General features: G+C 39.8%; 1 protein-coding gene across 1 annotated transcript in view; it reads left to right on the top strand.

Annotated features, from left to right (window-relative positions):
• Positions 1-14,003, top strand: part of ROGDI (rogdi atypical leucine zipper) — a 119,734-nt gene that overhangs the window by 83,012 nt on the left and 22,719 nt on the right. Inside the window, exon 6 of the mRNA XM_053694782.1 lies at positions 12,499-12,625. Coding sequence (XP_053550757.1) covers positions 12,499-12,625 — 127 coding nt within the window. The remainder of the gene's footprint in view (positions 1-12,498; positions 12,626-14,003) is intronic.

Here is a 14,003-nt window from a genome sequence, read left to right as displayed (position 1 = left end):
AAAATTTATGCTTACCTGATAAATTTCTTTTTCTTGCAATGTATCGAGTCCACGGCCCGCCCTGTCTATTTAATACAGGTAGTATATTTTATTATAAAACTTCAGTCACCTCTGCACCCTATAGTTTCTCCTTTTTCTTCCTAGCCTTCGGTCGAATGACTGGGGGGTGGAGTTAGGGGAGGAGCTATATAGACAGCTCTGCTGTAGGTGCTCTCTTTGCCACTTCCTGTTGGGAAGGAGAATATCCCACAAGTATTTGATGAATCTGTGGACTCGATACATCGCAAGAGAGAAATTTATCAGGTAAGCATAAATTCTGTTTTTTTTTTAGTAAATTAACTTAATCAGGTCTGTTGTTAATATGTGTAGGCGATTCTTTGTATTCTAGACATTGCACTGCAGACCTTCTTCTCTTTAAGCCAAAAAGTAAGAATTTCTAATACTGAAGTTAGATCTGCTAGCTGCTATACTGGCAGCTCTATGGCGACTGTCTGTTAATACAATAGTATTAACAACATCTACAGTTCATATGGTTGTGAGCAAGTACTTCTGCGACTACTCTGTGGTGATAATGTATTCCTGACTTGTCTAGTTAGAACAAGTGTAGGTTGTATAGCAGGTGATAGTGTATTCCTGACTTGTCTAGTTAGAACAAGTGTATGTTGTATAGCAGGTGATAGTGTATTCCTGACTTGTCTAGTTAGAACAAGTGTATGTTGTATAGCAGGTGATAGTGTATTCCTGACTTGTCTAGTTAGAACAAGTGTATGTTCTATAGCAGGTGATAGTGTATTCCTGACTTGTCTAGTTAGAACAAGTGTATGTTGTATAGCAGGTGATAGTGTATTCCTGACTTGTCTAGTTAGAACAAGTGTATGTTGTATAGCAGGTGATAGTTAGCACCACGTTTTTCAGTAAAGCTGATAATTCTGGCTGAATAAATATATATATATAAAACACGGAAGGGAACTGCACTCTCATACTGGACCGGGTACACATCCCATGACCCTGCAACATGCTCAGCCCTGGGTGCCACTGGCACTCACAGGAAGCTGTGCTGCTCCCAGAGCCACAGGCACTTAACCCCAGTCAGGTCTGGGTGCAAGAACCATAGGGAAAAATACAAAATAAATTAATACAACACACAGAGAAAACCCAGCACTCACTTACAAGCTCTCAGCTAAGATTTAAAAGCAAAAATGGAAAGGTTAGTTACCGCATCTGGCCAAATGGGACAAGCCCAGGTACCTCGTCAAGGTCCTTTCCAATACCTGGGACCTTAAAACAGCCACACAATGCAAGCTTTCAAATCCAAAAAAACTGGGAACAAGGGAAGGGTGCACAGGAATATGTAACCACCCTAGACATATACAAAACACGGAAGGGAACTGCACTCTCATACTGGACCGGGTACACATCCCATGACCCTGCAACATGCTCAGCCCTGGGTGCCACTGGCACTCACAGGAAGCTGTGCTGCTCCCAAAGCCACAAGCAGTTAACCCCAGTCAGGTCTGGGTGCAAGAACCATAGGGAAAATTACAAAACAAATTAATACAACACACAGAGAAAACCCATCACTCACTCACTTGGTACCTGGGCTTGTCCCATTTGGCCAGATGCGGTGACTAACCTTTCCATTTTTGCTTTTAAATCTTAGCTGAGAGCTTGTAAGTGAGTGCTGGGTTTTCTCTGTGTGTTGTATTAATTTGTTTTGTAATTTTCCCCACGTATATTGTATGTACTTCTGTTCTTTTGGTAAAACCGTCCTGTGAGCACAGCCTTTGATACCAATCTTAGCCTCTGTAAAGGTAACATGTTGCTGTAAGATAGCAGTGCTGTTATGGCTACAGCTACCTTTTGTTCTTCCAAGCATTGTTAACCACTGTGACTAACCATATAAGCTGATGTGTGTCACACAAACAATAACAATACACTCTGTGAGAGACTTTTATTTCAGCACATTAGTCGTGCTATACCGTTTCATTACTTGTGGGTTGATGCAGTGCAAAATACTTAATCTAGCTTGAAAACTGTTAAATTATTTGACTTTTTGAATTATCCTTCTGGCAATGTACTAGGCCTCTCCTGGGTCTATAATAAATATAAATGTGCTCTGAAGTCACCTTTATTTCTTTTGTTGACTGACACTGTGTGTGACAGTGACAAATTCTCTGGTAGCATGTTTCTTTTAGAGACATCAGCATTTGTTTCTCCAACATAGGTGTGTCCGGTCCACGGCGTCATCCTTACTTGTGGGATATTCTCTTCCCCAACAGGAAATGGCAAAGAGTCCCAGCAAAGCTGGTCACATGATCCCTCCTAGGCTCCGCCCACCCCAGTCATTCTCTTTGCCGTTGCACAGGCAACATCTCCACGGAGATGGTTAAGAGTTTTTTGGTGTTTAAATGTAGTTTTTATTCTTCAATCAAGTGTTTGTTATTTTAAAATAGTGCTGGTATGTACTATTTACTCTGAAACAGAAAAAAGATGAAGATTTCTGTTTGTAAGAGGAAGATGATTTTAGCAGAAGTTACTAAAATCGATTGCTGTTTCCACACAGGACTGTTGAGATGAAGTAACTTCAGTTGGGGGAAACAGTTGGCAGACTTTTCTGCTTAAGGTATGACTGGCCATATTTCTAACAAGACTATGTAATGCTGGAAGGCTGTCATTTCCCCTTATGGGGACCGGTAAGCCATTTTCTTAGTTAAATAAAAGAATAAAGGGCTTCATAAGGGCTTAAAAAACTGGTAGACATTTTTCTGGGCTAAAACGATTGCTTTGCTAGGCATATTTTGCAGATTCTAACTATTAATGGTTATTATAATCTTGGGGATTGTTTAGAAAAACGGCAGGCACTGTGTTGGACACCTTTTTCAGGTGGGGGCCTTTTCTAGTTATAGACAGAGCCTCATTTTCGCGCCACTAATGCGCAGTTGTTTTTGGAGAGCAAGGCATGCAGATGCATGTATGAGGAGCTAAGAATCACTGAAAAAGCTTATAGAAGGCATCATTTGGTATCGTATTCCCCTCTGGGCTTGGTTGGGTCTCAGCAAAGCATATAGCTGGGACTGTATAGGGGTTAAATGTAAAAACGGCTCCGGTTCCGTTAATTTAAGGGTTAAAGCTCTGAAATTTGGTGTGCAATACTTTTAATGCTTTAAGACACTGTGGTGAAATTTTGGTGAATTTTGAACAATTCCTTCATACTTTTTCACATATTCAGTAATAAAGTGTTTTCAGTTTGAAATTTAAAGTGACAGTAACGGTTTTATTTTAAAACGTTTTTTGTGCCTTGTTGACAAGTTTAAGCCTGTTTAACATGTCTGTACCATCAGATAAGCTATGTTCTATATGTATGAAAGCCAAGGTGTCTCCCCATTTAAATTTATGTGATAATTGTGCCATAGTGTCCAAACAAAGTAAGGACAGTAATGCCACAGATAATGATATTGCCCAAGATGATTCCTCAAATGAGGGGAGTAAACATGATACTACATCATCCCCTTCTGTGTCTACACCAGTTTTGCCCACACAAGAGGCCCCTAGTACATCTAGTGCGCCAATTCTTATTACCATGCAACAATTAACGGCTGTTATGGATAACTCTATAGCAAACATTTTATCCAAAATGCCTACTTATCAGAGAGAGCGCGATTGCTCTGTTTTAAACACTGAAGAGCAAGAGGACGCTGATGATAACTGTTCTGACATACCCTCACACCAATCTGAAGGGGCCATGAGGGAGGTTTTGTCTGAGGGAGAAATTTCAGATTCAGGAAAAATTTCTCAACAAGCTGAACCTGATGTTGTGACATTTAAATTTAAATTAGAACATCTCCGCGCACTGCTTAAGGAGGTATTATCTACTCTGGATGATTGTGACAATTTGGTCATTCCGGTGCCCCCCGACGCTTTTCCTATACCCAAGCGGGTGGCGGACATAGTAAATAAAGAGTGGGAAAGGCCCGGCATACCTTTTGTCCCCCCCCCCCCCCCCCCCCTATATTTAAGAAATTATTTCCTATAGTCGACCCCAGAAAGGACTTATGGCAGACAGTCCCCAAGGTCGAGGGGGCGGTTTCTACTCTAAACAAACGCACTACTATTCCTATCGAAGATAGTTGTGCTTTCAAAGATCCTATGGATAAAAAATTAGAGGGTTTGCTTAAAAAGATTTTTGTTCAGCAAGGTTACCTTCTAAAACCAATTTCATGCATTGTTCCTGTCACTACGGCAGCGTGTTTCTGGTTCGAGGAACTAGAAAAGTCGCTCAATAAAGAATCTTCGTATGAGGAGGTTATGGACAGAGTTCAAGCACTTAAATTGGCTAACTCTTTTATTTTAGATGCCGCTTTGCAATTAGCTAGATTAGCGGCGAAAAATTCAGGGTTTGCTATCGTGGCGCGCAGAGCGCTTTGGCTAAAGTCTTGGTCAGCGGATGTGTCTTCCAAGACAAAATTGCTTAACATCCCTTTCAAGGGTAAAACATTATTTGGACCTGATTTGAAAGAGATTATTTCAGACATCACTGGGGGAAAGGGCCACGCCCTCCCACAGGATAGGTCTTTTAAGGCTAAAAATAAGCCTAATTTTCGTCCCTTTCGCAGAAACGGACCAGCCTCTAATTCTACATCCTCTAAGCAAGAGGGTAATACTTCACAACCCAAACCAGCCTGGAGACCAATGCAAGGCTGGAACAAGGGTAAGCAGGCCAAGAAGCCTACCACTGCTACCAAAACAGCATGAAGGGATGGCCCCCGATCCGGGACCGGATCTGGTGGGGGGCAGACTTTCTCTCTTTGCTCAGGCTTGGGCAAGAGATGTTCAGGATCCTTGGGCGCTAGAAATAGTTTCTCAAGGTTATCTCCTGGAATTCAAGGAACTACCCCCAAGGGGAAGGTTCCACAGGTCTCAATTATCTTCAAACCAAATAAAAAGACAGGCATTCTTACATTGTGTAGAAGATCTGTTAAAGATGGGAGTGATTCATCCAGTTCCAATAAGAGAACAAGGGATGGGTTTTTATTCCAACCTGTTCATAGTTCCCAAAAAAGAGGGAACATTCAGACCAATTTTGGATCTCAAGATCCTAAACAAATTTCTCAAGGTTCCATCGTTCAAAATGGAAACTATTCGAACGATCCTACCTACTATCCAGGAAAATCAATTTATGACTACTGTGGATTTAAAGGATGCGTACCTACATATTCCTATCCACAAGGAACATCATCAGTTCCTAAGGTTCGCTTTTCTGGACAAGCATTACCAGTTTGTGGCACTTCCATTCGGATTAGCCACTGCTCCAAGGATTTTCACAAAGGTACTAGGGTCCCTTCTAGCGGTTCTAAGACCAAGGGGCATTGCAGTAATACCTTACTTGGACGACATCCTGATTCAAGCGTCGTCTCTGTCAAAAGCAAAGGCTCATACGGACATCGTCCTAGCCTTTCTCAGATCTCACGGATGGAAGGTGAACAAAGAAAAAAGTTCTCTGTCCCCGTCAACAAGAGTTCCCTTCTTGGGAACAATAATAGATTCCTTAGAGATGAGGATTTTTCTGACAGAGGTCAGAAAATCAAAAATTCTAAGCTCTTGTCAAGTACTTCATTCTGTTCTTCGTCCTTCCATAGCGCAGTGCATGGAAGTAATAGGATTGATGGTTGCAGCAATGGACATAGTTCCTTTTGCACGAATTCATCTAAGACCATTACAACTGTGCATGCTCAGACAGTGGAATGGGGATTATACAGACTTGTCTCCGACGATTCAAGTAGATCAAAAGACCAGAGATTCACTCCGTTGGTGGCTGACCCTGGACAATCTGTCACAGGGAATGAGCTTCCGCAGACCAGAGTGGGTCATTGTCAAGACCGACGCCAGTCTGGTGGGCTGGGGCGCGGTCTGGGAACCCCTGAAAGCTCAGGGTCTATGGTCTCGGGAAGAATCTCTTCTCCCGATAAACATTCTGGAACTGAGAGCGATATTCAATGCTCTCAAAGCTTGGCCTCAACTAGCAAAGGCCAAATTCATAAGGTTTCAATCAGACAACATGACGACTGTTGCATATATCAATCATCAGGGGGGAACAAGGAGTTCCCTGGCGATGGAAGAAGTGACCAAAATAATTCAATGGGCGGAGGATCACTCCTGCCACTTGTCTGCAATCCACATCCCAGGAGTGGAAAATTGGGAAGCGGATTTTCTGAGTCGTCAGACATTCCATCCGGGGGAGTGGGAACTCCATCCGGAAATCTTTGCCCAAATAACTCAATTATGGGGCATTCCAGACATGGATCTGATGGCGTCTCGTCAGAACTTCAAGGTTCCTTGCTACGGGTCCAGATCCAGGGATCCCAAGGCGACTCTAGTAGATGCACTAGTAGCACCTTGGACCTTCAACCTAGCTTATGTATTCCCACCGTTTCCTCTCATTCCCAGGCTGGTAGCCAGGATCAATCAGGAGAGGGCTTCGGTGATCTTGATAGCTCCTGCGTGGCCACGCAGGACTTGGTATGCAGACCTGGTGAATATGTCATCGGCTCCACCATGGAAGCTACCTTTGAGACAGGACCTTCTTGTTCAAGGTCCATTCGAACATCCGAATCTGGTTTCCCTCCAACTGACGGCTTGGAGATTGAACGCTTGATTTTATCAAAGCGTGGGTTTTCAGATTCTGTAATAGATACTGATTCAGGCTAGAAAGCCTGTAACTAGAAAAATTTACCATAAAATATGGAAAAAATATATCTGTTGGTGTGAATCTAAAGGATTCCCATGGAACAAGATAAAAATTCCTAAGATTCTATCCTTTCTACAAGAAGGTTTGGAGAAAGGATTATCTGCAAGTTCTCTGAAGGGACAGATCTCTGCTTTATCTGTTTTACTTCACAAAAGGCTGGCAGCTGTGCCAGATGTTCAAGCATTTGTTCAGGCTCTGGTTAGAATCAAGCCTGTTTACAGACCTTTGACTCCTCCCTGGAGTCTAAATCTAGTTCTTTCAGTTCTTCAAGGGGTTCCGTTTGAACCCTTACATTCCGTAGATATTAAGTTATTATCTTGGAAAGTTTTGTTTTTGGTTGCAATTTCTTCTGCTAGAAGAGTTTCAGAGTTATCTGCTCTGCAGTGTTCTCCGCCCTATCTGGTGTTCCATGCAGATAAGGTGGTTTTGCGTACTAAGCCTGGTTTTCTTCCGAAAGTTGTTTCCAACAAAAATATTAACCAGGAGATAGTTGTACCTTCTTTGTGTCCGAATCCAGTTTCAAAGAAGGAACGTTTGTTACACAATTTGGACGTAGTCCGTGCTCTAAAATTCTATCTAGAGGCTACTAAAGATTTCAGACAAACATCTTCTTTGTTTGTTGTTTATTCTGGTAAAAGGAGAGGTCAAAAAGCGACTTCTACCTCTCTTTCCTTTTGGCTTAAAAGCATTATCCGATTGGCTTATGAGACTGCCGGACGGCAGCCTCCTGAAAGAATCACAGCTCACTCCACTAGGGCTGTGGCTTCCACATGGGCCTTCAAGAACGAGGCTTCTGTTGACCAGATATGTAAGGCAGCGACTTGGTCTTCACTGCACACTTTTGCCAAATTTTACAAATTTGATACTTTTGCTTCTTCGGAGGCTATTTTTGGGAGAAAGGTTTTGCAAGCTGTGGTGCCTTCCGTTTAGGTGACCTGATTTGCTCTCTCCCTTCATCCGTGTCCTAAAGCTTTGGTATTGGTTCCCACAAGTAAGGATGACGCCGTGGACCGGACACACCTATGTTGGAGAAAACAGAATTTATGCTTACCTGATAAATTACTTTCTCCAACGGTGTGTCCGGTCCACGGCCCGCCCTGGTTTTTTTTAATCAGGTCTGATGAATTATTTTCTCTAACTACAGTCACCACGGTATCATATGATTTCTCCTATATATATTTCCTCCTGTCCGTCGGTCGAATGACTGGGGTGGGCGGAGCCTAGGAGGGATCATGTGACCAGCTTTGCTGGGACTCTTTGCCATTTCCTGTTGGGGAAGAGAATATCCCACAAGTAAGGATGACGCCGTGGACCGGACACACCGTTGGAGAAAGTAATTTATCAGGTAAGCATAAATTCTGTTATTCTCGTTTTTGATTGGAGCCGTAGATAAATATAAACTAATTTAATATTCTTTTTTTTAATAATTACAAGGTTAGGCTTAAATTAAACTTGATGTCAAAATGTGGCTGAATTATGAAACCAAATCATTTTAAACTTTTGGGAATATCTTCTATTTTTCCATTTTTAGGTGTAAAAGTGGTAATTCTCTGACCTTTAAATTTCTGCTGGTGAAAATGCTGTAATTTCTTATAGCGAAACATGGAAAAGGCCTTGATTTTTCATTCCAACTTGGAAGACTCAATGCTGAGTCCTGCTATGCTTCCGCTTCTATACATACCAGCAACATTGGATTTTTATTGGCAATTTTTTAAACCAGCATATTTTATTATTTTTGTCCTTTCTTCCAACATCAGTGTTTTCAGCACACATATGTAATCTATGCCAAAAATAATTTAAATGCTTTTATTATACCGTTGTGCAACTCTACTGGTTATAATACGGTCACTTGTAAAGGCCTGCAACATCTTTTGAGCACAGCATGTTAGTCTAGTTGTCAATCAAGATGTTTAGTCTGTTATGGTGTGAAAAAAGTGTACACACTGTCATTTTTGTACTCATTTTTTTTAGGTAAGAAATAGTCCACAGTTATATGTGATAAATGTAAAATTGGTGACCCTTATAACAATCAAAGGAAAAGCCATTAAGCCGGTTATCAGTTTTACTAAACCCATAGATACATACAGTTCAAATATACTTTTAGATGTTCTAATCTGACCTTTTCCTTCACTGCAAGTAAAAGGTGCAAGATGTGAATATAATGATCAATGCATATAATTTATTTCTTTAAAGATATTGTTCAGTATGTATTTTAGAACTACACTATTTTATTGGTCTGAGTAGTATATATCCTGCCATCAAGAGCTTTATCTGCCCCAGAATGAAATATCTGTATATCTCGAGTTGTATTTGCAGCAATTAAGGAATTTAGAGAGCCACCTGCAGCTATATGAAATTTAGTTGCTTTGTGTTACAAGGCTCTGTCATATTTTTAATTTTAAAAAAATGTAAATTATGTTATTCAAAGCAAAACACACATATGTTTGTGTATAAAATATGAGCAAACTTCATAAAGGATAAACTTATTAACATTACCATGAAAGTAGAAGTACAACAAAGGTACATGTACAAACATATCCAAAAACCACATACACATAGGACTGACAGTCACAAAGTGTAGTGAAATAAGCCAGTAAAGTAAATTGAGTTCTCTACGTATGTTGTTGCAGAAGAGAAGTAGAACCCCTTAGAATGTAATCCTAGTTGTTTGTAGGTCGCCTTCGTAAGAGCCGACTACAGCAGTGCAACTCTCGGCAGGGCCCTCTACCCATTTGATCCCTATAAATGTTCTTGTATACCGCCTATGTTTATAGCGCTGGGGAATCTGTTGGCGCTCTACAAATACCTGATAATAATAATAATAATAGTGTATTCCTGACTTGTCTAGTTAGAGCAAGTGTAGGTTGTATTGCAGGTGATAGTGTATTCCTGACTTGTCTAGTTAGAACAAGTGTAGGTTGTATAGCAGGTGATGGTGTATTCCTGACTTGTCTTGTTAGAACAAGTGTAGGTTGTATAGCAGGTGATGGTGTATTCCTGACTTATCTAGTTAGAACAAGTGTAGGTTGTATAGCAGGTGATAGTGTATTCCTGACTTGTCTAGTTAGAACAAGTGTAGGTTGTATAGCAGGTGATGGTGTATTCCTGACTTGTCTAGTTAGAACAAGTGTAGGTTGTATAGCAGGTGATAGTGTATTCCTGACTTGTCTAGTTAGAACAAGTGTATGTTGTATAGCAGGTGATAGTGTATTCCTGACTTGTCTAGTTAGAACAAGTGTAGGTTGTATAGCAGGTGATGGTGTATTCCTGACTTGTCTTGTTAGAACAAGTGTAGGTTGTATAGCAGGTGATGGTGTATTCCTGACTTATCTAGTTAGAACAAGTGTAGGTTGTATAGCAGGTGATAGTGTATTCCTGACTTGTCTAGTTAGAACAAGTGTAGGTTGTATAGCAGGTGATGGTGTATTCCTGACTTGTCTAGTTAGAACAAGTGTAGGTTGTATAGCAGGTGATAGTGTATTCCTGACTTGTCTAGTTAGAACAAGTGTATGTTGTATAGCAGGTGATAGTGTATTCCTGACTTGTCTAGTTAGAACAAGTGTAGGTTGTATAGCAGGTGATGGTGTATTCCTGACTTGTCTAGTTAGAACAAGTGTAGGTTGTATAGCAGGTGATAGTGTATTCCTGACTTGTCTAGTTAGAACAAGTGTAGGTTGTATAGCAGGTGATGGTGTATTCCTGACTTGTCTAGTTAGAACAAGTGTAGGTTGTATAGCAGGTGATGGTGTATTCCTGACTTGTCTAGTTAGAACAAGTGTAGGTTGTATAGCAGGTGATGGTGTATTCCTGACTTGTCTAGTTAGAACAAGTGTAGGTTGTATAGCAGGTGATGGTGTATTCCTGACTTGTCTAGTTAGAACAAGTGTAGGTTGTATAGCAGGTGATGGTGTATTCCTGACTTGTCTAGTTAGAACAAGTGTAGGTTGTATAGCAGGTGATAGTGTATTACTGACTTGTCTTGTTAGAACAAGTGTATGTTGTATAGCAGGTATGTCAGCTTTTTTACTTGTTGGGCCTCAGTTGGCAAACACTCTTTAGAAAACTGCTAATGGTGCAATACATATATACTATATAGTGTGCTTCATTTATTTATAAACAGTTTTCTAGTGAGCAAAGCGTTATCTATTGTTACCTCTACAAGCCAGTTGTTTATCTGCCTGACAGATTGTGTTCCTCATTATGATGTACATGTAGATGTATGATGTATGTGTTCTCGTATAGAGCAAGAAAATATTTATACAGGATCTTCCACACTCAATTTTTGTGTTGCTTACATCTCTATCCGTATTATATTAATGGGTAAATATCTAATTACAAATTTGTACCAGGCTCAGAAACTAACTTTAAAAAAAAATGGCCATAGTCAGTGTGACCCATGGACAGTAAAGGGACAATGTACTGTAAAATTGTGTTCCTAGTGACCCGTTTTACCTGCTGGAGTATGTTGAATTCTTTATAAATAACTCCTGTACTTTATCATTTGAAATACCTGCTTTTTCTGTTAAAACCTCCACCTATACAGAAAAATAAAAAAATCAATACTGCTGTAATGGCTACAGAACATATATGTAGACAAAAGCATCAAAATAAATCATCCTCACAGTTAGGGGGGAGGGCTGCGAGAGCGGATGCTCAGTCCTTTTTAAATGGTGTTTCTGAATCCGCTTACACTGTACTATACAATTTGTGTTTTCTCCTTAATGTGTTCCAAATGACTTATTATACAGTACCTACTGCAGTATATTATGGGAATTTGTTCCTTTATGTTTCTTTATTTTTGTATTTGAAATAGCTGATTTTGCTCATTAAACCTGTTGCTGTTAAGGGCATTTCTATAAAAATGGAGTGAGCCTGCCGATAAAGCAGACCTGCTAATGGTATCTATCTCTAAACACACAGACTTAAAGTTAGGTATTGAAATGCTAACTATGGCTGGGAGTTCGATGAGCACAACCAGCTATTTTAGATGCAAAAAATCTTGTTCTCCTACCCCCACTGGGGGATGAATTAGTGTTATTGTCTCATGTATACATAGCTTTTCTACAGAGAATGTTTGGTATTCATATTTTTAGTATAGGTGGTGGTTTCTACAGTCAGAAACAGCTTTTTTTAAACAACAAAATAAAGATAAAGAATGAGTTTGCAAACAAATTCAACGTACAATTGTACAATGTCAGTTTTAAATTCAAATGCCTATCTTCTACTTGCCTGAGTACACTACTGTCCCTTTAAGTTGGGCATTCCTCTTCTATAGATTTGCCTATAGTGTCAGTGATATCTAGGTTAAAGGGACACTGAACCCACATTTTTTTCTTTCGTGATTCAGATAGAGCATGACATTTTAAGCAACTTTCTAATTTACTCCTATTATCACATTTTCTTCATTCTCTTGGTATCTTTATTTGAAATGCAAGAATGTAAGTTTAGATGCCGGCCCATTTTTGGTGAACAACCTGGGTTGTTCTTGGTGGATAAATTCATCCACCAATAAACAAGTGCTGTCCAGAGGGCTGAACCGAAAAAGAAGCTACGATGCCTTCTTTGTCAAATAAAGATAGCAAGAGAATGAAGAATATTTGATAATAGGAGTAAATTAGAAAGTTGCTTAAAATTGCCTGCTCTATCTGAATCACAAAAGAAAAAATGTGGGTTCAGTGTCCCTTTAACCTGAATTGACTATCCCTAGCACAGCTGACTGCATTCTTATCAGTAATTGTGTTTTTTCTTTACAGTGAGCTGGGTAATCACAGATATGAAGTCAGTCATGTCCACAAAGTGGAGTGTGTGGTCCCTTGGTTAAATGACGCCTTAGTATTCTTCACCGTATCCCTCCAGCTTTGTCAGCAACTGAAAGACAAGGTATGATTTAAAGTCCGTGCTCTGGTAGATTATTACCTTCTAGTTTTACTGTTCAGTGCAAAAATAAATAACATTTGTCAATGAAAGCAGCTAAGGTCATGTTAGATTAAAGGGACAGTATACACTAGTTTTTCATATAACTGCATGTAATAGACACTACTATAAAGAAGAATATGTACAGATGCTGATCTAAAAATCTTAGAAGCTCCCAGTTTTGCACTGTTGATGAGGTTTGGCTGGGACACCCAGTAAAAAGGGCTGGGAAAAAAGAAGAGCAACACAAAATTTAACTAACTTTGACATTTGTCAGAACAAAATCTACTAGTCCCATTTGAAATACAAACTAGGTGCTTTTGCCTTTTTTATTATGCAATTCTACTGCTTTTAGTGATACTTTAAATAAAACAATTCATTTTAGACAACTCTCATTAAATTTATATAATCAAATGTGCTTTGTGCTTTGGTATTTTTTGTTGGAGAGCATGCCTAGGTAGTGCGCATGTGTCTTAGGCATTACGCAACAGCAGTGTTTGTAATGATGTATAACATTGTTTCAAATATTGTTGTAAACCCCACTCTTCTATAGTGCTCAGCAATATATAACATTATTAAAAACATTTTTTTAAACAATGCTGCCATGTAGTGTTCAGGACATGTGCACACTCCTGAGCTTATCTAGGTATACTCTTCAATTAAGGATTCCAAGAGAACAAACTAAATTTTATTACAGAGGTAGATTTTAAAGGGACATGAAACCCACATTTCTCTTGTAAGGTGTATCCAGTCCACGGATCATCCATTACTTGTGGGATATTCTCCTTCCCAACAGGAAGCTGCAAGAGGATCACCCACAGCAGAGCTGTCTATATAGCTCCTCCCCTAACTGCCACCTCCAGTCATTCTCTTGCAGCTCTCGACAAGCATGGAAGCAGTTAGAGAGATGTGGTGTAATTTTGTTGTTTTTCTTCAATTCAAAAGTTTGTTATTTTCAAATGGTACCGGAGTTGTACTATTTTGGTCTCAGACAGAAAATAGAAGAAGAATCTGCCTGTGGTCTCTAATGATCTTAGCAGGTTGTAACTAAGATCCATTGCTGTTCTCACACTTAACTGAAGAGAGAGGTAACTTCAGCTTGGGGAATGGCGTGCAGGGTATCCTGCTATGAGGTATGTGCAGTCTAAATTTTTCTAGAGAAATGTATATGCTAGAAAATGCTGTTGATACCGGATTTATTTAAGGTAAGCATGATTACAGTGATTTAATAACGACTAGTATCATGCTTACTATTAGAGGTAACACTTATTATTTTTTCAAATTACTGAAATATTAAACGTTTGCTGGGAGTGCTTAAACGTTTTTTTATATGTCTTTTGGTGAT

Source organism: Bombina bombina, chromosome 11 (genome assembly GCF_027579735.1).
Source record: "Bombina bombina isolate aBomBom1 chromosome 11, aBomBom1.pri, whole genome shotgun sequence".
NCBI classification, from domain to species: domain Eukaryota; kingdom Metazoa; phylum Chordata; class Amphibia; order Anura; family Bombinatoridae; genus Bombina; species Bombina bombina.
The sequence above is the reverse complement of the archived record's forward strand: the minus strand, read 5'-3'. Positions and strand labels throughout refer to the sequence as shown.